The following is a 23,727-nucleotide window of genomic DNA, read 5'->3' on the forward strand; positions in this document are numbered from 1 at the left end:
GAGAGCTTATGGGTCAAGATTAAAAGCAGGGCAGGGACAAGTGACATTATAGTGGGGGTTTGCTACAGGCCACCTGACCAGGAAGACCAAGCAGATGAGGCTTTTTACAGAGAGATAAGTGCAGCCTCACGTTCACAAGCCCTGGCCCTTCTGGGGGACTTCAACCACCTGGCTATCTATTGGAGGGACAACACAGCAGGACATAAGCAATCCAGGAAGATCTTGGAATGTGTTGTTTATAACTTCGTTCTCCAAGTGATTAGAGGAGCCAATGAGGAGAGGTGCCATGCTGGACCTTGTTCTCACCAAGAAGGAGGTGATGCTGGGAAACGTGAAGCTCAAGGGCAGTCTTGGCTGCAGTGACCATGAAGTAATGGAGTTCAGGATCCTTAAGGCAGCGAGGAGGGTGCATACCAAGCTCATATCCTGGATTTCAGGAGAGTAGACTTTGTCTTCTTCAGGGATATGCTTGGTAGAGTACTATGGGATGAAGTCCTGGAGGGAAGAGGGGCCCAAGAAAACTGATTAATATTCAAGGGTCACCTCCTCCAAGCTCAGGAGTGATGCATCCCAGCATAGAGGAAGTCAAGCAAAAACACCAGCAGGCCTGCATGGAAGAACAAGGAGCTCCGTGACAAAATGAAACACAAAAAGGAAGCCTATGGGGGCAGAAGAAAGCACAGGCAGCCTGGGAGGAATACAAAGAAATTATCTGAGTAGCCAGGGATAAGGTCAGGAAGGATAAAATCCTGATAGAATAAAATATGGCCAGGGATGTCAATGGCAACAAGAAAAGCTTCTGTAGGTACATTGGTGATAAAAGGAAGACTAGGGAGAATGCTGGGCCCTCTCTGGAAGGAAACGGGAGACCTGGCTACCTGGGACATGAAGAAGGCTGAGGTACTCAACAGCATTTTTGTCTCAGTGAAAACTGATTTGAGACCATCTAAGGAACCTGAAGGGTGCACAAGTCCATGGGACCTGATGGAATGCATCTGTGGTTCTGAGGGAATTAGCTGATGAAGTGGCTAAGCCACTATGCATCATATTTGAGAAGTCATGACAGTCCAGTGAAAAAGTGGAAACATAACTCTCATTTTTAAAAAGAGAAGACAGGAAGACCTGGGAAATTACAGGCCAGTCCATCTCACCTCTGTGCTCAGCAAGGTCATGGAGCAGATTCTCCTGGAAACTATGCTAAGGCACATGGAAAATAAGGAGGTGATTGGTGACAGCCAACATGGCTTCACAGTGGGTAAATAGTGCCTAACAGATGTGCTAGCCTTCTACAGCAGGGTTAGTGTTGGTGGATAAGGGAAGAGGAACAGTTGTCACCTACCTGGACTTGTGGAAAGTGTTTGACGCTGTCCTGAACAACACTGGCTGGCACAACATCCTTTTCTCTAAACTGGGGAGACATGGATTTGATAGATGGACTACTTGATGGATGAGGAATGGGCTGAATAGTTGCACTCAAAGAGTTGCAGTCAATAGCTTGATGTTCAAGTGAACATGAGTGATGAGTGCTGTACTGCAGGGGTCAGTATTGGGACTTGTGCTTGTGTGTAAAATCTTTGTTGGTGACATGGTCACTGGGACTGAATGCACCTTCAGCAAGTTTGCTGACAACACCAAGCTGAGTGGTGTTATCAGCATGCTGTTGGCACACTGGAGGGAAGGGACATCATCCAGAGGGATGTTGATAGGCTTGAGAGGCGAGCCCATGCAAACCCCACAAAGTTCTTCAACAAGGCCAAGTGCAAGGTCCTGCACCTGTATCGGGGTAACCCCCGGTATCAGTACAGGCGGGGTGGAGAATGGATTGAAAGCAGCCCTGGGAAGAAAGGCTCGGGGGCGCTGGTGGAGAAAAGCTCAGCATGGTGCGACAACAAATGCTTGCAGCCCAGAAGCCAGCCATATCCTGGGCTATATAAAACCAAGTATGACCAGCAGGTTGAAGGAGGTGATTCTGTCCCCTCTACTCGGCTCTCCTAAGACCCCACCTGGAGTACTGCGTTCAGCTCTGGAGGCCCCAACATGAGAAGGACACGGACCCATTGGAGCAAGTCCAGAGGAGGGCCACAGAGGTGATCAGAGGGCTGCAGCACCTCTCCTATGAAGACAGGAGTTGTTCAGCCTGGAGAAGGGAAGGCTCCAGGGAGACCTTGTAGCAGTACCCCCAGTGCCTAAAGGGGGTCCACAAGAAAGCTGGAGAGGGACTTTTACAAGGGCATATAACAATAGGACAAAGGGTAATGGCTTTGCACTGAAAGAGGGTAGATTTAGATTAGATATTAGGGAGAAATTCTTTACTGTGAGGGTGTTGAGACACAGGTTGCCCGGTGAAGTTGTGGATGCCCCATCTCTGGGAGTGTTGGAGGCCAGGCTGCGTGTGGCTTTGAGCAACCTGGTCTAGTGGAAGCTGTTCCTGCCCATGGCAGGGGGTTGGAAATAGATGATCTTTAAGGTCCCTTCCAATCTACCCTCAGAGAAGGGGCCAGAATCACTTGTTACACAACGAAAAAATCTTGTTGTGGAGCAATTTACACAGGTTACACTGATACTTGAGAGTACTGAGAAGCCAATGGATTTGATTCACACAGTAAAATGAGAGGCTTTGTCTTGAATCCCTGAAGGCAGTCCCATTCCAGACACTGTCATTCAAAGTTAGATGCAGAATTTATTTTCACAGGGGAGGGACAGCATAATTTAGCACAGATGTGAGTGCGCTCTTTGTAAGAATACTTTCTTCCTGAATGGTAGCAGTACTGAGAGGATTAGTAATTCTTTTGCACTTCAGATACTCAATAGGAGAGAATCCCCTCTTTCAACTGTGTCTGAGAGAAGGTGTTTCCGGAAATTCCTTCTCCTTTGACATTCTATTTTTATGTGCAGTATTTGGAAACTTAATCTTGAAACAGAGAAAAATATCATATGTGGTGTCACATTTCATCTAATAAGCCTTAACTTTTAAAGCTCTGCTCATTGATGGGTTGTATACTTATATTCAACAGATGAAGTAGCAACTACTATTGTGAAATCACTCATTGATACTGTTAGCTACATGACTAAAAGGCTATAAATTTGACTATAAAATTTGGTCCTTAGATTTGGGTAGTTCCTGCCCACCATTCCATCCAAAAATACATTTAAAGTACTACAGAAAGTTAAGCATCTGTTAATTAACTTCTGATTAAATATATTAAATACTTATTAACATTTCTAATATAAACATTTCTAATATAAATATTGATTAAAATATGTTGTGTAGCTTTCTCTCTTAGTATAACTGCAGTTATGTATAACTGAACTTGATAATAACTGAAAACTGCAGAGCTAGTTTTGCTTCTTTTAATTATTCAGGTGTTAATCACATTAATTTTTTTTTAGTTCTTTATTATGCAGGATCAAACCTGAAATGAATGCACAGTTAACAATAATGTGTCAGAAAACAGAAGAGTTTAGATTTCTTGTATCTTAGATTATTTGTAATCGTGCAAACTCTTCAAGTTTTAGTAGCATAGAACCCCTCCACAGCACACGGCAAACCATTCCAACTTTCTCTACTAAAATGGAATCTATTTTTGTAAAAAGGAGTACAAGATCTAGAGGAAAGGAAGTATGCAAGTTGACAAATGGATAGGTAAGTTAGGAAGTTTCCCAAACAGACAGAAATACCAAGGTGTGGTAATACATCAAGAAAATACTTTAAGTTGTTTGTGATTAAAGAGTCTGAACTCAATAACTTGTGGACCATGGGGAATTGAATTAATTTGTTCCATTTCCTCAGTAACAGCAAAAAGAAGAAAGCGTGTTCTTTTTCTGTTGTCTTAATGAATGTGAATTCCTGCGAGCTTTGTATAAAAGATCTGGTGACTTCTTGTTTCCCTCTGACCAATTCAAGAACAGAGTAGTGTTATGCATTATATATGAGCTGTAATAACTGGTTATACGTGCTGTATAATTGATGCAACTGTCGTGTCTTCAGCAGAGCTGTGGTCACTTAGTGGCTGAAACCTGACCTTTGAGAAAGTAAGGGAAATCAGGAAGAATGTTCTATAAACCACAATCAGGGTGCTTTCAGTCCTGATAAAGGTCAACATGTATGGCTATATTTAAATTTTGCTTTGAGATTTTCATGGTGTGCCTGTGTTTTCCAGGGTATCTTAGAAGGTATGCATGTCTTCAGGATTTCAAGTCCCATATTTTTTCATTGGTGTCTTTCACAAGTTGTCATTTTGCTATTTTGTGATCATATCATTGACATTTGAATATTCAACCTTTCTGCACAAATACCTACAAGCTGACATTTAAAAAATAGACACAGCCAGGGCACACAGACCCAATGTAGTTGAAACAACAAATTAGTTGGGAACTTTACGCTGATTATAGCACTAAGCTTATCTCTCTAATTAGCTGGAACAGGAGCAATCTGAGTGTCCCATTTACATGAGTATATGATTCTCTAGCAATTACACTTCTGGATACTTCTGTTAACTCGCAACTGTAGCCAAAACAGCTCTCAGGCATCACTTCTGAATCAGATGTTCTCCCATCAGCGGTTGTCTTCATGCTTTGCTGGTTTTCTTCCAACTCTTAAAAGCAGGTTTTTCTTCCTGAAACCAGCCCAACGTTCTTTTCCCGTGAACCTCTCTGCCAACTGGGGAACACCAGATCTGAGTAAAATATGAAAAAATTACCCTAGATTCTGATATTTAGAGGGATCTCCTTGGATTTACATAGGTTGCTCTTTTTTTGTTTGTTTTATTTGACTCTTTGGGGAGAAAAGAAAAAAAATCAAGCTGAGTAATTTCTAGACTCTTCCAAATCAGTTTTCTGATTTATACCTAGTGTTAATATTCTTCCTTTACACTTAGAAGACAAGCTAGTCTTTAATTCCATGTTGAGAAATATCCTTTAGCTGTAAATTTCTAATGGGAGATAGGGAGAACACTGCCTGAAAACATTCACATCTGTGCCTCAATTTTATTTGTGAAATGATGGAGCTGTCAGTACCTCCCTTTCTATCTGTCTATAATCTATAATAGTATAACCCTCTTTTTAGCTTTCTCTAATGCAGACTTTGATTATAACCAGGCATATAATGAACTTTTAAATTGAGCACCAGCTTTTGTTTAGCACATTCATCTGATTTGACGGTGGAGTTGACATCAGCACGAGGTAGTTAAGAGCATGACATCTGTCAAAGAGATCTGTCTGGTCTTTATTCACTTACCTTTTAGTTGGAACATCTCCCTTAGAGTAAGTTCAGTAGAGAAATAAAATCACAACAAATAGAACAAAACGTTTTTGCACAAGGCCAGTGACCATTCCTGGTCAGACAGTTGTGGTCCATACAGAGAGCACTTCTGATGTATGTGTGATCCTGCTTAGGCAGGAGTGGTTTTTGTCTCATCATGCTTCAGAGTGCATCTGGCAATTTCAGGAAGGGAGAAATCTTCCTCAGAGATGGAGTTGATCCAGTGCAGGGCCAAGCATATTACATTGCTCAGGAAACTTGGGGAAAGTGCAGATATAGAGCGGCATGTGCTGAGAAGGTTCTTTGTTTGCAGTCCTCAGTTTAGTGAAGGACCTACCTCTCCTCTCTCCATTTCCTTTCTTCCCTGGTCACACCCACTTCAGAGATCACCAGAGATTTACTTAAAAGTGTTCTGAGTTGTCACAGCTGTGTTTAGAACAAGTGTCTTTGTTAGAGATCTTCACACTTTATCGCTTTTATTTTTCCAAATATTTATTTTAGCAAATAATTTCCACTATTAACTGTTCATATTCTTCATATGTTATTTTCTTTTTGTTCTTTTGTGTATCAGTTGAAATACTGATATATCACAGGAATGAAACAGTAAATGTGTATATTGTATATCTACTGCTTGAAAGGTAGAGATTATAAAGTGTTGCTCTGAGTGGGAATTTCTTTCATAAATGTGTACACTAATCATGTTGCATGCTCTCCTGATCTAAGTTTTTTCCTTCAGCTGACAGAAACTACAGGCCTCCACAAACTGTAAAGTTAACTTCAGATAATGCAAGCACTGTGCTTTTTATCTGTAATATGTTCAATCTTCAAGATATCTATGTGATATTAATCATTATTCATACCTTAAAGAAGTGAAGTAGTGAAAGGAGTATGAGTTGCCATATATGTGTGTATTAATCTTTCTGCTTTTTCCTAGATGGTATCATGGAGCAATCAGTCGGACAGATGCAGAAAACCTGTTACGTTTATGTAAAGAGTGTAGCTACCTTGTAAGAAATAGTCAAACAAGCAAGCATGACTATTCTCTTTCACTGAAGTAAGTATTTGTCAGTAAAATACAATAATGTAACTTATAAGCCATAACTTCTCTGGTGCAAGAAGAGAAAATGATCCAGTCTATTGCTGCACTGGTTCAGCTCAGGAGGGCACCCAGAGAGTTTGAGACTGTCGGTCTGCATGGTGTATAGTGACAGTCACTGAATTAGGACCTTGCAGTTGGGGGATGTTGAGAGATTTTTTTGTCTTCATTTGGTGCCTATTTAACTAAACAAACTTGGTTTTATTTTTTTTCTGGTTCTGATTTGAAATGCTTCTGCCTCAGGTTGAGTAAGTAACTGTATTGTGGATCTTATTCCTTTTGCTTCATAACATGTGTTTACTGTAGTAGAGCCACACAGCTGTTTGGTCCAGGCAGTGGCACCACCAGGCTGGCCTCTGCCAGTGACGCCAGTCCAGACTCATGCAGGGTGAGATACACAAATAAAATATGCATGAAGATGGTCAGAAGTGTTTATTACCTCATCATCCCAGTGGGGATTCCCCAGTAGTTTCCTGAGTGAGGTAAGCAGCAAGCAGGGAGGTCCTTGGCACCACAGACAAACAGTTAGAACAGAATAATGGGCGGGAGTTTTTGAAGCATTTACATGAGTTTGCACATGAACATTAAACGTTATAATTACCTAATCATCCTTGCAAGTGATTACATGAAAAGAGCATGGCTAGCTGTGGGAGACTGCTTGATACATAACACGTTTGGGAAGACTTAACGAAGGACAACATAAGTAACAATCTATTGTGATGTAGAATAATGACCCCTATTGCCTTAACAAAGCACAGAAGGCTTTGTTACACGGAATCTGGGTTATAGCTGTACTGATGTCCATTGCCTATCTCCTCGCCATTCTTCCACGTTTAACCTACAACAGTATTGCCCCAATTCTTGAAAGTAAAAAGCCTAGAGTCAAGAATAAAATATCTACAGAATTAAGAAATGGGCATTGTTCCAGTCTTAGTGCTGCTTTGCACTTGCCTCACCTACCTTAGGCTGATCAGGTTATGTTACAGATGTTGACTTCAACATACCATAGAACAGCATCATAGAATGGTTTGGGTTGGAAGGGACCTTTAAAGATCACTTAGTCTAACCCCCAGTCCCCACAGCCAGGGACATAAGCTCACTTGTATTTCCAGGAGGAGTTTCCAGGTTTTCCGTGCAGAAAAACAAGAAGCCTCTTGACCTCGGTATAGGCTGTGCAAGTGCAGAAAGAATTGTTTCTTTTTCTCCTCCCTACAAGATAGGGTCTGATGTGGAACCTACCCTTCCAAGTAGGTCTGGGACCCAGGCCCACCTGCCTTTTTTACTAGTGGTACCCCTGCCAGTTTGGCTTTTACATGGTTTCTTCATAAGCCTGTTCTGGAGACACTTTTACTTCTGGGATGATGGTGATATTTGATTATGACAAGGTAACGCTTTCACAGACAGCACCAAACCTGACCCTTTTTACATCTGTTAGTTCATTAGAAATGAAGGACCACATCTACTCTACCCTGGTTTAGCCTGATGGTCTAAAGAGTAAATTTCAGACTGGTTTTATATCCCCACCTTGGGCTGACAAGAAGTGCATCTGTTAACCTAGTTTTAAGATTCTCTTCTTGGGCTTAAGAAAAATATTTTGCAGGCCTGTTTTTTAGATCTTGATTCCTTTGCTGCCATTGTTGGGATCTCTGTGTAATACAGAGGTCTGTCCGCCATGAGCTGGAACACACCCACTTTAGAAATGCTGTTTAGCTCCTGTTGTCCCTTCTGCCATTTGATCTGTGTATTCTCTGATACAGTAATCCTCTAACTATTTTCAAACACTGAAGCATTAATAGCACATACTTCAGAGATGTGTAGGCTTAAATTTTCTGTAAAATTCTTGCAAGTTTTGGAATAAGACTTTTTTTTAAAAAAAAATATTTCACTTAGTTCTTGCATCAGCACAGTGATTTTTGTTATTCAACCAGAGCACAATTTCAAGAGGAGAAGGTAACAATTAAATTTTTATTTTGCAATTTTGGACGTCTGGATGCAGGCCCTTAATGTCCTTTTGAATGTTGTAGTGTCTTTGTATGTTGTATTCCAAAGTTTTCTAAACCAGATTTCTTGGTGGTACTTATTTTAAGTCTCCCCATGACATCTTCTATGTTAAGATAACTAAATGACTGACCTCCATCAATCTCTGGGGTTTGGAGCCTAACATTCTTCCACTACTCTTCAGTTCTTCTGCCATACATTTATCAAAATTAGTGCTGGCTCTAGCCTCTTGACGCAGTCTAATTCTGTATACCACCTCCCTGTGGTGATGACAGTTCTCCTATGGCCCCTTCAAAGCTCACATAATCCTCTTAAGCCCATGGTATTGTAGTTAGAATTCACGTCCTGTCTATTAGCTGGTGATCAGTTTCCTCTTTTTCCAGCAGGTCTCCTGACATCCTGCAAATGCAATCACTGTTTTCTCTCAAAAATATTTAGCTGAGTAAAGAATCATGTCATTTAACCACACTTCCTTTGCTATAAACCTGCTTCTGTTTATGTGCCATCTCACTGACCATTACCATCTGCAAACTACTGACAAAGTTATGTTTGATGTTGCTGTTCACATCTGATTTTTGCTCACTGCCATAAGGCTCTCTTTCCCCTTCTCCCCCTATTTAGGACATTGAATATATAATTCACTGTTGTTTTCTAATCCTTTCCTTAATTAAGATGGTTTTCCAATCAAAGATTTTGAAGAGTTTTGGTAATTGTGGAGATCTTGTTCCTTAAGCTCAAAAAGTTAAGTTCTTGGACAGTTCTCAGGTTTCACTCATAATCTTTGGCCAGATTTCCTCACAACCTGGTTTATGACTACTTTTAGCTGTGAGAAGCTAGCCCTTCAAAGTACCAAACATGGGATACTATTTTGTGTGCTGATTCCCTTGCCTAGAGGCATCACATCAGCCTGTGATGAGGTTATTTTGTACCAGTTTACCTTAAGGTCAGCCAGAAATCCATTCATTTCATTACCATGCAATCTTACATCCCTGTTACTATTTGACTTGCAGGATTCTCCTGCTTCCTTCATCTTTTGTTGAAATGTGAGTGCAAGGCATGCCAGAGCCTTTCACTAGTGATGGATGGTAGCAGTGAGAACAGCAGTGTGAGATATCACCAAGTAGACAATCTGTTCAGCCTGGTGGCAGAAAGATGTGAGGAAGTAGAAAGGTTAAAGAGCATCGGGAGTTTAAGAAAGAGATAGGCTGGTGGAACCACGGTCTGCCCTTCCTGATGCAGAAACAACCACCAGAAAAAAAAAAACAAGATCAAGGGAGGGGATCTTGTATCTCCCCTTGCCAGGCGAAAGGCAGTAGCCAAAAGGAAAGGACTGGATGGAGGCAAGCCCACACCCAGGGTGGCAGGCCAGCCCCCTCCTTGCCTACCTTGCCTTCCCAAGTGCCTCTGTGCAACAGGTATGAAGCTCTGTATGTGGAAGGTCAGTCAATGGGTGATATAAATGATGGTCCATCTACACAAGAAATGTTGCCAAGGTCAGAAAGGCCTACCTCCACCCATGTCACGACCACCTCAATGAGGAAGAAAAGATGGGTTATAGTTGTAGGTGACTCGCTTCTGAGGGGAATAGAGAGTCCAATGTGCCAGGCAGACCTGCCTCTTAGTGAAGTCTTCTGCTTCTGTGGGGCCAGCTTAAGGATATCACTAGGAAACTTCCTAGCCTGGTATCACCCTTGGACTATTACCCATGATTGCTTTTCCGTGTGGGTGACAATGAACCTGCAATGTGTAGTCCAAGGGCAATCAAAAGAGACTTCAAGGCCTTGGAATGGATGGTTAAGTGAATCTGTAGCACAGGTATTTTTCCTCTATCCTTCCAGTTGCGGGCAGTGACATTGGAAGAAACAGACAGAGCCAGAGAATTAATACATCACCACCACGATATCGGTGTTTTTGACGATGGGATGGTCTACCAGCACTCGACCTACTGGCATTGTGTGGGATTCACATTTCTCAAAGGGGGAAGAGGGTTTTTGCTCATGAGCTAGTGGCGCTTATTGGTAGAGCTTTAAACTAGACTTGAAGGGGGAGGGGGATAATATAAAGCTTGCCTGTGACAATCTGTAAGATGACATGCAAAGGTTAGAGGGACGGGGTGCTAGTGAGGGCCCTCACCCTGTTGCTCCGAGACATGCTGGGTACCCTGGAGCACACTTGAAGTCTTATGGAGATGAACCAGGGTTTCCTGAGGTAACAGGAGCCGGCAGGGGAACACTGGTGAAATACCTCAAAGGAATTAAAGTGTATTCCCTTTAGGAAGGTGACATGGCTGCCAGCTCAGCTGGAGTGCCTCTACACCAATGCATGCAACATGGGCAACTAACAGGAGGAATTGGAAGCCACTGTGCTACTGAAAAGCTATGACCTAGTTGCCATTACTGAAACTTGGTGGGATGAATCCCATGACTGGCTTGTGTCTATCAATAGCTACAGGCTGTTCAGAAGGGACAGGAAGGAAGGAGGGATAAAAGGGTTGCCCTCTGGATCAAGAAATAGATAGATTGTGAAGACCTGTTTGAAGAACAGCCATGAGCAGGCTGAAAGCTTATGGGTAGGAATTAGAAACGGAGGCAACAAAAGGAACCTTGTGGTTGGTATTTACAATAGGCCACCCAATCAAAGGGAGCCTATTGACAAAGCCTTCATACTCCAGCTACAGGAGACATCATGCGTGCAGGCTCTCATCCTTCTGGGGGACTTTAACCACCCCAACATCATGTGGAAAAGTAGCACGGTGAGCTGTAGGCAGTCCAGGAGACTCCTGGAGTGCATTGAGGATAACTTCTTAAGCCAGGTAATAGACAGCTCTACTAGAGGGGATGTGACACTGGACCTGATGGTCACCAATGCAAGTAAGCTAATCAGACATCAAGTCTGGAGGCAGTCTGGGCTACAAAGGTTGGAGCTTGCAGTCCTGGGGGATATGGGTCAGGCAAAGAGTAAAGTCAGGACCCTGAACCAGGAAAGCAAAATTCCAGCTGTTCAATGACTTAGTCAGTATAACCCCCTGTGAAACTGCCCTTAGGGACAAGGGAGCGCAACGGTGCTGACAGATATTTACGGATACTTTCAACATAGCACAAGAGCTCTCAATCCCCAGGTGTAAGAAATTAGGAAAAGAAGGCAAGAGGCTGGCATGGCTGAGTCAAGACCTACTGGTCAAATGAAAGGGCAAGAAGGAAATACAAAGGCAGTGGAAGCAGGGGCAAGTATCCTGGGAACAGTATAGAGAAACTGCCTGGTTGTGTAGGGATGGAGTCAGGAAGGCCAAGGTGCCACTGGAGCTGAACTTGGCAAAGGATGCAAATAATAATAATAAGAGCTTGTATAGGTATGCCAACCAGAAAAGGAAGGTCAAAAAAAAGCATACTCTTCAATGAATACAATTGGCAAACTGTTAACAATGGATAAAAAGAAAGCTGAGATACTCTCAGTAATATTTTTTGGCTCCGTCTTCACTGGCAACTTTCTTCCTATACCTCTGGAGTGAATGGACCTCAAGGCAGTGGCTAGGGGAGCAAAATTGCTCCCACTGTAAGAGAAGGTCAGGTTCATGACCACCTGAGGAACCTGAACTTACATACATCTATGGGACTGATGAGGTGCATCTTAGAGTCCTGAGGGAATTGGCTGATGTAGTTGCAGAGCCACTGCCCATAGTATTTGAAGAGTCATGGCAGTCAGGCGAAGTCTCTGTAACTGGAAAAAGGAAAACATTGCACCCATTTTTAAAAAGAATAGATAAGAGGACCCTGAGAACTACCAACCTATCAGCCTTACCTCTGTGCTTGGGAAGGCCATGGAACAGATCTTCCTAGAAACTATGCTCAGCACACTTAGGACAGGGAGGTAATTCAAGACAGCCAGCATGGCTTCACCAAGAGCAAGTCTTACCTGACCAATCTGGTGGCCTTCTTCAACGGAATGACCTAAGTGGATAAGAGGAGATACTGATGTAATCTATCTGGACTTCTGTAAGGTCTTTGATGTGGTCCCCCATAACAGCCTTCCTTCTAAACTGGAGAGACATGAATTTGATAGATGGACTGTTTGGTGGATAAGGAATTGGCTGGCTGGTTGCCTTCAGAGAGCAGTGGTCAACAGCTCATTGTCCAGATCAAGATCTGTGATGAGTGGTGTCTCTTAGGGGTTTATTTTGGGACCAGTACTATTTAACATCTTCATCAGTGCTGTAGACCATGGGATCGAGTGCACGCTCAGCAAGGTTTGCAGATGACACCAAGCTGAGTAGTGCAGTTGACATGCCTGAGGGTTGGAATGCCTTTGAGGGATGTGGGCAAGTTCAGGAAGTGGACCCATATGAACCTCCTGAGGTTCAACAAGGCCAAGTGCAAGGTCCTGCACCTGCGTCAAGGCAACTCCCAGTATCAATACAGGCTGGGGGATAAAAGGATAGGGAGCAGCTCTGTGGAGAAGAAATGGCGGATGAAAAGCTGGACAGGAGCCAGCAATGTACACTTGTAGCCCAGAAAGCCAACCATATCCTGGGCTGCATAAGAAGCGTGGCCAGCAGGTCAAGGGAGGTGATTCTGCCCCTCTGCTCAATTTTGTGGCCCTTCGTCTGGATCCACACCAAAAAGTCCACGTCTTTCCTGTACTGAGAATTTCAGAGCTGGATGCAATACTCCAGGTGAATTCTCATGAGAGCAGAGAGAGAGAGAATTCTCATGTGAGGAGGGGCTGAGAGAGTTGGAGTTGTTCAGCCTGGAGAAGAGAGGGCTCCAGGGGGACCTTATTATGGCCTTTCAGTACTTTAAATAAGGGCGCTTATAAGTACGGTGGGGGCAGACTTTTTAATGGGGCTTGTTGCCAATAGGACAAGGGGTGATGGTTTTAAACTAGAAGGGGGGAGATTCAGATTAGATATAAGGAAGACATTTTTTTATGAGGGTGGTGAAGCATGGGAACAGGTTACCCAGAGTTATGGTAGATGCTCCATCCCTAGAAATGTTCAATAACAAGGTGGATGGGACTCTGAGAAACCTGATCTAGTCGATATCTGCTTATTGCAGAGGGGTTTCACTAGATGATCTTTAAAGATCCCTTCCAACCCAAACTATTCTATATTTTTTATTCTGTTCCCGAAGTGTGTCTCAATGAGTTTCTAATTTAAGCAGTCCTATGTTTTCCCCTGAGAGATTTCAAGCCTCTGTGTTCTTTCATAGTTTGACTTCAGTGAATAAGCTAAGTCTACAGGCAGCTTTGTACTCTACCCAGTGCTTCGTCTTTGAGTGACATTTATATAGACACACTGTTTCACCTCCCATTTTCACCAGAAAAGATGTATAGTTTGTATAGAAGTGCTCAAACAAGGTGTGCTTGGGGTAGTTGGCAGCATTAACCATAGACACAACAGCAACCACCCATCCCCTCCTCATATCTTAGTGAGGATGTATACAGCATAGATCATGGTGGTGATCCCACTGCGAAAGTAAAATTACTTCTGTTTACAGAAAAATGTCCCTGAAACATTCAGTTGTAGACTTACTGATGTCACTGGCAGGCAGTTAATTTTCATTATGATACCTAGGATGTGAGAAGGTTATGCAACTAGACTTCACTTCTAAAAAAATCATCAAAGAGCTGCAGGCATTGGGGCTGCTAGTAAGAGCATGGTTGGAGTTGTATATAGGTGCCTCATTGCAGTGTTTTTGATGACACTGAGGAAGAGACTCTTTGTAATAGTGCGCTTGTCCTACATCTGCTGCACAAAGCCTGACATGTTACTGCACCAATCCATCAGGACTGACATTGTAGGATGGTATAAAAACAGGCTTTGCCCACTTTTCCTTTAACAGGCAGGCTTGGGGGTACTTGAGGCCTTCTGTAAGGTGTCAGATACCTACAAAAGATGAAGGTTTTTGAAGGTTGTTGAATGTGCATAGTCAAATAATGTTCAGAACAGAACCTTTCACCATCAAATTTCTGTTTTATTTTACTGGTGCATTTATGATGTGCAAAATAAAATGCACTGGCTGTGGAGTATCTGGTCGCACACTACTAAGACACATGGTACTTATCGGGGATGCTTGTTAGTAAAGTTGTAGCACAAAATTAAGTCTGACCAGCCACATGTAATTGTTACAAACTTGCAACCTAGTCAGTTGTTTCATTAACCTACAATAACTGCATTAGGATACAGTTCTTGAATCTTAGCTCTGGAGTTGATAGATGCTACAGTGGAAAAAATGAGCAGCCCTTCTCTGCAACTAATTCCTGAATATCCATGCTGGTTGGACTCTGCTTCTTGCTTCTTCTGAAACTTGCCCTAGGTCCTTGTCATATGTCCTGCTCTGATATTATCTGTACAGTGTCTCTGCTTAGCACACACTCTGTGGCCTGTGTTTCCATGTAATGACATCTCAGGAAGCACTCTGTGACCCTCTTGTTAGGGAGGGCAGACACATGCTAATAGGCAACTACTGGCTTTGAAGCTGACTATAGTTTTAACTGTTTCTTGTCATGATTTCACCAAATTCATTGCTATGCAGATTGAAGCTGGTGATAATAGACAACAGTCTCAAGCCCCACACGTCATGGTTCTGTTCTAGTCCTTGTGTCCTGTTTGAGTGGCTGCCAGGTGTTTGATATCTGCTTCTTAGAAGCCTTTTGACTAGAGGTATACTGCTCGTTTCCCAAAAACTGTGTGACTGTCCATGCTTCCAGTACAATTATAGTAACTTGATTTTTTTTTTCCCCTGCATAAGCTGCTTGCTGGTTAACATGTTACTTTCCACACCTTACTGTTTATTCTCTCTTCTTGTCAGTGCATTTTCCTTATGTTGGAAATTAAGGGGTGTCCTGATTGCCGGCCCCATGTTGGTATGTTTTGCAGGAAGGACTGGGACCTATATTGCTAGCTATAGCTCTGTCACTCCAAATGGGTCAGTGAATCTGAGTTTGCCTTGCTGCTAAGTCCACGGGCATAACAGGTACTTAGCCAGTAAAGGTAACCATGGCTACCCTCTAAGTCACCCCAGCAGGCTTTGTATATTCGGACACTTCCTTTATGCCTTCATCTCATAATTTAATCCCACCTCTTCAGTGCATTGATTCAACAACCATATAGCATGACTTAACACAGGCAGGCTGTGACTGAGCTCTGACCTTGTGAATTGACATGCTAGAATGATCTCATTAATGCCTCAAGGCTGCCTGTTATCCCATGGAATACTAAAGGTCTCTAGATAGTGCTGTGCAGCCTAATCCATTTTAAATGATATCAGCCTAATCCATTTTAAATGATATCAGACCCACGCATGCCTATCCTTGGCTCTTCACACTACCCAGCTAGAAACAACTGTGTGCCACACCGCAGATCTTAAGTAGTCTGGAGAGGCACCAGAGCAGCAGGGGCTTTTATTGTCTCACAGAACTGAAGGGCTAGTATCCTTAGGTATTTCCAGGTCCCTCTCTACTTGAAGCCTGTCTTTCCCTTGCATCTGCATGCTTGGTGTTTTCAGTCAGTACCAGGAGATCTGCTAGTGCAATGGAAAACAGAGGCAATCGGTTCCCCATGGGCTGTTGCACAGACTGTGAAAGACTTATGTAGCAAGGTTGTTCTAAAACCCTTTGCGTGGGTCAAACTTGTGTTCTGTTTGATTTCCATTAAAGCACATAGCTTTCTTTGGTCTTGTTGGAACAACATGGAGGGGGCTGGGGTTTGGTGCCACTGCTACTGTTGTGTGTTCTGGAGTTGATGTGTCTGTTCAAATGCTAAGTCATCTGTGATTCACAAGAGCACATCCTTGGCTGCATTCCTTGCCAGAAGCAAGAGAGAGAACAGAGGCTTCCTAAGAACAACTGAAACAAAAGTATTTACTGGATTTCAACCATAACATCTCTCAGCTTCCCCACCTCTGAAATCTCCTTATGATTTTCTGCTTTTCTTCCTATGTTGTTCCTAAGAACGTTACCCCTGCTCATTAGACAGGGGAATTGCCCGGGTAGAGAATGAAGTCCTTTATCAGCTATGTGGTCTCATGGCAGACTGAACGAAACCTTAAGGCCTTATTTAAATTGGTTATGGTAAACCAGCTCCACCAAAAAAGAATGTTGTCAAACTTGTAAAAGCAGGTGGATTGTCTTAAGCTAGGACCCTCCACATGAGAGGCTGGAAGCACTCTGATGTATGAGAGAAGAGAGCTGAGCACAGTAAACCAAGTGAAATCTGTTGGTGTAAGGCAAATGTTCACCAGCCAAACTGGTTACAACAGGACAACTAGGATATACATTAGATTTGCATCTCCCAGAGTCCAGCTTCATTAGCTATTTTCTTCAGGAACTTTAGAGCTGCTTCTGGGTGCCCCCCTAAGGCCTGTTTCTCAATTCAGCTATGTTGAAATGGTAATTCAGGCAGCAACCTGAAGCAATGGGTGTCAATCTCTGCTGTGATTGTACTTCTAACGTGGGAGAGTGCTGATGAAGATGAAGCTATGAGGTTACTGTGACAAGCCATCCAGTCTGGTGCTCTGACAGTCTACTGAACTACAGTCCTAAAGTGATTATAGAATTTGTTCTTGGTTATCTAATCAAGCATGATGTCTTGCTGTTAAGTGTAATAAATTTGAGCAGAGATTGTTTCACTATTTAGATGCATCGATTGAAAATCATGACAGGCTGCAGAAGCCTTATTGAAATGCTGCAGTCACCTTTCATTTGTTAATGTGTTCTGCATTAAACAGATTTTTTTTTTTGAAAAGCACTCAGGTGGCTGTAGCCTGTATCCTCCCACTAGACTAAGCATCCTGGCTGTAGGTTTTTTCCTTTTTTACATGGGTTTAGCTGATACAGATGTGGCAGGCCTGAGAAGCTGTGTTTAATAACAGCAGCTGTGTTGCTTTTGCAGTGTTTTTGCAGTATATGGGCTTTTCACAGCAATCTGTGAGCAGGGGACATGCTAAACTCACTGGTGGGAAAATTTGTGAGTGCAAACCCCTAGTCTGGTGGGTTTTTTCAGGGGTTGGATCTGCTCTTTCACCCTCCCCCAATAACTCATGAAGCATGCTGTTTCTGTTGTATCCTTGGACTGATACTTTTGCATGTTTACTATCTAGTATGTAGGCAGGCACAAGAAAGCTCCAGAAGCCAGACGTGGCACAGATATGTTGTATGAGCAGGAGGATGAGGGCAGAGATGTGATGAACTCCCTGGGATCAGGCAGTGGATGAGCAACAGGGATAGAACCAATATAAGCTTTTAAATCTGTGATCTACAAAATTTGAAAAGATGGTCTTCAGCTGGCTTTTATAGCAAATGGGATAGTCAGCAGATATATCTCAGCCTGTGATAGGGATAGGTAAGAGGCGAACAGAATGTCTATATACTCGCATCAGTGACTACACGAAATAAAGGGGCACACATGTTGACATATCTGTGAGGGAGAAAGAACATCTAGGGGAAATACTGTGGAACAGTTAAATTTGCACAAATCCACACACATACACAGGAATGAATTCGCTATGCCCTCTTGTTTTGTGGAGCACATGACAGTAATTTGTCATCTGCTGGCAAATTCTTTAATATGTATTGAGAGCAAACTGCCATGAGAGTGAATTATTTGTATGTTTATATATATGAGGGTTGACTGGAAAAAGGCAGTGAACTCCAGTACTGAGTTTCTGGCATTGTACAACTAGCTCTCCTGCTGTAAAATGTGCAAAAATCGTTGGCACGTTGGGATAAATAATAAAACGGTGTTTGCTGTGTAACTGCATAAATCAATCACATAAAGGAGTAAAAAGAGAGATATTTAATTTAGTTTTAAAAAGAAGTTGCCTTGTAGAAATAGGTTATCAAGGGACTGACAGAATGCTGGCTACAACTGGACAAAATTAGACAGCTGAAACGGACTTTTCTAAAACGCAGTTCCAAGCCTACCCAAGTGCTACAAGAGCAAAAGACACTTCTTTTAATGTGTAGAAGCACCACCTTTTTCCATTTTTGTTCATTAAAGCTAGGGTTCTGATATCTAACTGGTCAATACTGAAATCTAAGGAGTTACTTGTCATCTGTGTTTGCATTGTTTGATAGATGACCCTGTGTTTTCTTTATTATTGTTGTTGTTTAGCCAAAAAGATTCTACTTAGTCATAGAAAAGAGAAAGAGCTGATTTGCAGGTCAGTGGGATATGGAATTCCTTTGTGGGGTGAGGTAAGCTCTGGTCATTGTGTAGCTCTGTGTCTCTAAGATCATTCTTGTGTCATCCCATAGGCGGGTTCGTTACCTGGTGTGCAGCGCCAATTCACACATCGAGCTGAGGTATTTCTATTCCTTTATTCTAGTTTGCACAAAGTAGGGAGCTAGGTGATCACCCACAAATGCCTAGCTCTCCAATTGTCGAAACTTTACACTATTTATACAGTTCAGCAAGCAAAGACATCAGTCTTCATTGCTTACATGTTATATAATTCCTTCATTACTTAGTGCTCAGTTTCCTGTTTGTCAAATAATTCTCTCACTTCTCATGTTAATTAGTTTGCATGCTCAGTCTCAACTTCTTTTTGGGTCTAGGGTATTTCTTGAGTCAGTGGTCAATGAGTCAACTGCCAGAACTACCTTTCCCCTAGTTAGTGCTTCTTGTGGTAAACTTCCAGTCAGCTCATTCATCTTGTGGTGGTACTTTCCTTTTTTAAGCAAAGAACTTGCTGGTGTTTAATGAAGCATCTAGCAGGGCATTAAAAATTGCTTGTAACTTGAGTTAACCTTTAACTCCTCATTTGTTCTAATTGTTTTAAAGTCAAACTACTAACAATACATTCAATTTTATTAATCATTTGATATCATTTGGACAAAAATTGCAGCATCTATTCCTGTCAAAATGTTGTGTGCATCCTCCAGGCATTCATATGCACCATTGTCTTTCAGGTGTGTTTGTGCTTTTCAGGAACCTTCACCAGCATTTTCTTCAGTTAAATATCACAAGTTTCTGAGTCCAAGGAAAAGGAAGAATGACATCCTGATTCTGTATTGAGGTTGACAGTGATTGAAAGTCTGTTCTTTAGCTTCCTGTAGCAAACTTGGGGTTTTTTTGGTTTTTTTGTTTTGTTTTTTTTTAAAAAAAAAGCTCTTACTCTGGTTTTTGGGTTTATGGTTTTCTTTCCTCTAGTAACAAAAAGCTAACTTTAGATTTCCAAAACACAGAAATGTCTGGCAATGAGAATCTACACCAATATTACCTGTATTTGAAAAGTTAAAGGAGAGTAGCACTTACTCAATTTAATATAACTGAATATTGCACAGTGGAGACATCTCTGAAGATCATCTTTTCCAGTAGCAGAAAGCTTTCTGTGTTCTGTGGACTTTATAAAGGGCCAGACAGGCTTAACTCACGTGGGAAATTTCCACGAGTTGTCTGATTTAAATTCCAAAGATGACTGTTCCAAATGTATGAAATAAGCATCAAAATTGCTTCATTACCAAATAAAAATGCATCTGTAGATAAAATATTCATCAGGGTAGTTTAAGTTGCTCACGTCAGTGTCTGTTATTTTGAGATACCATAGCTTACCCATGGAAAATTAATTGCATGTGAATTGACTACCTCTGGGGGCATCAAAGGTCTTTATGGTGTACAGATTCGTGTGTTGCTCATCTCAGTTAGAAAAAAGGAATTGTTATTGTTGATGACAAATGTTTGAGGCAAAAAGCATTTTTCTATGGATTTTGATCCAGAGAGCTGGGCTTCTTTGTTGGCATTGGTTAAATTCTCCATAGCAGAAGAGGGAAGGAATGTGGTCTACCTTCCCAGAACAAAATGATCCCAAAGGCCTGAGCGACAGCACTGCATTCTTTCATACTTCCTTCAGCAGACCTACATTGTATTCCTTCAGGGCTGCAGGTATTTGACTTACTCATACCCTCCCACTCTTTCCTTAAATCTAGTTTTAATTGCATAAGACTGGGTAAAAAACAGACAACCATGCTCCTGGCAACTGTGTTGTGGCCAGGGCACCTAGTCTCTGGCTGCCATTGTTGCAACTAGGTTTTGCATACTTGCAACTACCTAGTTGCAAGCTCCTTATATTAGGTCTGTTACTTACTAGCAAGCAGGCCAGTGAAAGCGGTGGAAGTAGATGTGCAAAGTGAAGAAGAGAGCCATCTCTCATTTATAAGTGTGGTTTAGGTATTACGCAATGACTGGAGTCAGGTAGACTCCAACACTGTGTATCAATGAAGCTCATAGAGGTGCCTTCCTAATGAACGACAGAACAACATCTCAGTATAGGGTATTACATTTCGGTCATGCTCAGTGAAGACCAGCCACTGGTTGGGCTCTAATAGCTAATTATTTCAGTCAGGATTTCCCCTTCCCAAAGCTTCTTGCAGCAGTGTGCACCATGCCTGCACCATTTCATTTCCTGACTCACATTCTAGTTTTGAGAAATGTGGCTATTCTTAATTTTAGATCAGGACTATTTCACAAGTCAGCTAAATGGGCAAACTGTGAGTAAGCACAGTAATGGGCTTTGCTTTCTGCTCTGTCAGATAATTTCTGCACAATCATTGTCATGAAGGGAGAACAGAACCACATTCAGAGAGGCTGATGTCCACTGACAACCTGATCCTGTGGACTCATAAACCGGCATGAGGTTTTCCCGGAATAGCAAAGGGGCCTGCAAGCAAAGTTTTTTTCTCATGGTGAAAACGCAGGATTGATCTGTAGAAGTGGTCCTGTTTTCCAGAGTTGAGAACATAGACTTTGGGTAGTTTGGGGCTTTGGGTCATGCTGAACTTTGTACTTTTTAGCTGATTTAAAACATGCAGTATGTTTTTCAAAAGTAACTTGTTATATATATAAAAAAACCCCTTGCTTCCAATGTAGTTATAAAGAGGTAGCAGGATTTTTGATAGGTCTCTAAATCAGCAGTAGGAAAGGAAGGAGTGAATGTTGTCTGTAGTGGCACCGGTTTTTGACTGTTCTCCCTCAGTTGAACAAAAATTTGGGAAATAATTATAGCTGTATTTGAGAAACCACAGTGACATTCAGATTCACATAGTAACTATATCATATGACTTAGGTCAGGTCCTAGCATGTTCTTTTGCAAAATGTGTATGTCTCATCTCTTCAATGGCTTTCATTAGTGCTCACATATATGCATTTGGGATTGCCATTTAGGTTCTGCTCTTTGAAAACCTTGGGCCTGGCAGGTTCTCACAGTTATTGCTGTTGGAATACCGATTTCTCAGCTCTTTCAATGAGGCATGTGTTCTGCTTGTACTTGTTCAGGTAGACTCCAACAGTGCTTAACTAAGCAGAAACTGATTTACAGCCGGTTCAACCACGAGGCTTTTTCCTCATTGCTACCTGAAACTGCAGTAATCTCTGCATATTAGATCAAAAGGGTTTGGAGGAGAGGAAGGGAGGAAGAGGGAGGAGTACGACTTCCAGGTTCCTTTCTGAACAGTGTCCCTGTAATCCTAGACATTGGTCTAGCAGCAATACTGCTGTTAAATAAGTGTAGATGCATTCTGCCTTTGCCCACAACTGGTAGGCACTGATTCTCTATGAGTTCAGGCATACCAGAAGAGGGGAAACTAAGACAGACTTCAAGAACAAATGGGGAAGGAAAGGCAGCACAGAAGGATCCTTAGTGTAGATGTGAACAGTTTCAAATCCTATATACCTGGAAGTATGGTTTCAAGGTGCTAAGGTGATTTCTTGCAACTTAATTTGTTCTTCATTCTAGCAGTTGAGAAATGTCTGGTGTGATATTTCTAGCTGCAACTAGTGTCAGCTCTGTTGGTTTACTTGGAACAAGGAAGGCAGATAACAGATTCACAATATATTTTTTTGAAACTAAAAGGAGGCAGGAAGGGAGGGAAGGAGGAAAGTATTTGAAAACGTAACCTTTGCTTTCATCCACAATTCGTAGAGTTCTGGACATCCAGAAAAGTAGTTGGGATAGAAATTAGAACTCAGACCATCATTAACAACATGGTGACAACTATGGGCTGCAAAAACTGGCAATCAGTAAAATCAGTTCATTAACTGAACATTCTCTCCTCTCAGTTCTTTATGAACAGAAAATTTGCATGCTTGACATTGCAAAGCTTCAAGGGTGATTTCACACAGCTTCCAGTTGCCACCTCCACTCTTTCCCAGAATTTACACAAAATGACCTCTGAAATCCATTTCTGGGGACTTTCCTTTCAGACTGGGTTTTACTTAATGAAAGTAATTCAGGGGTTTTTTTAGGACAACCAAAAAACTCCATAGAAATGCACAGGAAGAAATAGACTGGAATGTGAATTTTGTGGAATTATTTCACAAGAAACCACAATAAAATCTACCTCCATTTCAAACCAGCCACAAAACACTACTGAAGGGAAGACCTGCAAAAAGGAGCTCTAGGTTGTGACCTGCTGTATCTCCAAAAGCTGAAGAAACGCCACATTTGCTGAAGGGGAGAAGGTACAGAGGAGGCGGGACATGAAAGAGTAGGATGTGGGAAATAACTGCTTTTCAATAGTCAAAATGCTAGGTTAGATGGCCATTTATTTCCTTCCAGTTTTCCAATATACTGCCTTGAAGAGAAAATGGGAGCTAGTGCTTAACTGGGGGCTGTTAGAGAAGTCACTGAATAATCAGAGGAAATAACTGAGAATGAGGGTGACTGAAGATTATTGGTAACTCAATTAAGATAACCCTCACAGGTTTTCATCTGAACATGGACAGTTGACAGTTGAATCACTTGGGATGTTCCACAAAGATCCTGGTTAGTAGTTGGTTTTAATAGAAAAGCTATGTGCAAATAAAATCTCCAAGTTTGTTAAGCATAGACAGTCAGCTTTCAATGGCTAAATAAGCCAAATGGCACAGAGGGCTATGATGATAAAATGATGATGCAGTGAATGCAAGGAGAAGTCCTTCATACATTGAGCTTAATCCTTCTACCCCACAAGTCAGTTTGCTTTGTTAATAATATAACATTGCAGGACTATGGCCCTTTAAAATTGTAATGCAAATTGCCAAAAGAGAAGGGATGTGGGGTGACACCCCATTGCTGTGAAATAAGAAAGAAATGTCAGGAAACAGAAATGGAAGTTTGGTCCTCAAAATGCAAACTATTTGGATTGCATGCTACTGTTTATGAAAGATGAGAGTGACCCTTCCGCCTCCAATCATATCAGTTTTGTGTGCAAGTGTCTTTGAGTCAGCTATCATGAAAGGAATTGATTTAGTATAAGTGTTACCCTATATTCTTAATGAAAAATTCACTGAGCGATTGCCAGAAAAAGTGAGAGGTGTTAAGAGGTGCATGCTAGCTGCCAGCAGTATGCACCAGCAGCTGCAAAATTATGTGATATATTGTTAAATATCTTACTTTTTAGG

At 41.9% G+C, this 23,727-nt stretch overlaps 1 protein-coding gene across 2 annotated transcripts in view; it reads left to right on the top strand.

Annotated features, from left to right (window-relative positions):
- SHB (SH2 domain containing adaptor protein B) overlaps nucleotides 1–23,727 on the top strand; it is an 82,169-nt gene that overhangs the window by 51,761 nt on the left and 6,681 nt on the right. Inside the window, exons 5-6 of one of the 2 annotated variants that reach the window (XM_027780293.2) lie at nucleotides 6,195–6,314; nucleotides 18,606–18,653. In XM_027780293.2, coding sequence (XP_027636094.2) covers nucleotides 6,195–6,314; nucleotides 18,606–18,653 — 168 coding nt within the window. The remainder of the gene's footprint in view (nucleotides 1–6,194; nucleotides 6,315–18,605; nucleotides 18,654–23,727) is intronic. The other variant, XM_055791253.1, reaches the window with a different exon arrangement.

Source organism: Falco peregrinus, chromosome Z, assembly GCF_023634155.1.
Source record: "Falco peregrinus isolate bFalPer1 chromosome Z, bFalPer1.pri, whole genome shotgun sequence".
In the NCBI taxonomy this organism is placed as follows: Eukaryota; Metazoa; Chordata; class Aves; order Falconiformes; family Falconidae; genus Falco; species Falco peregrinus.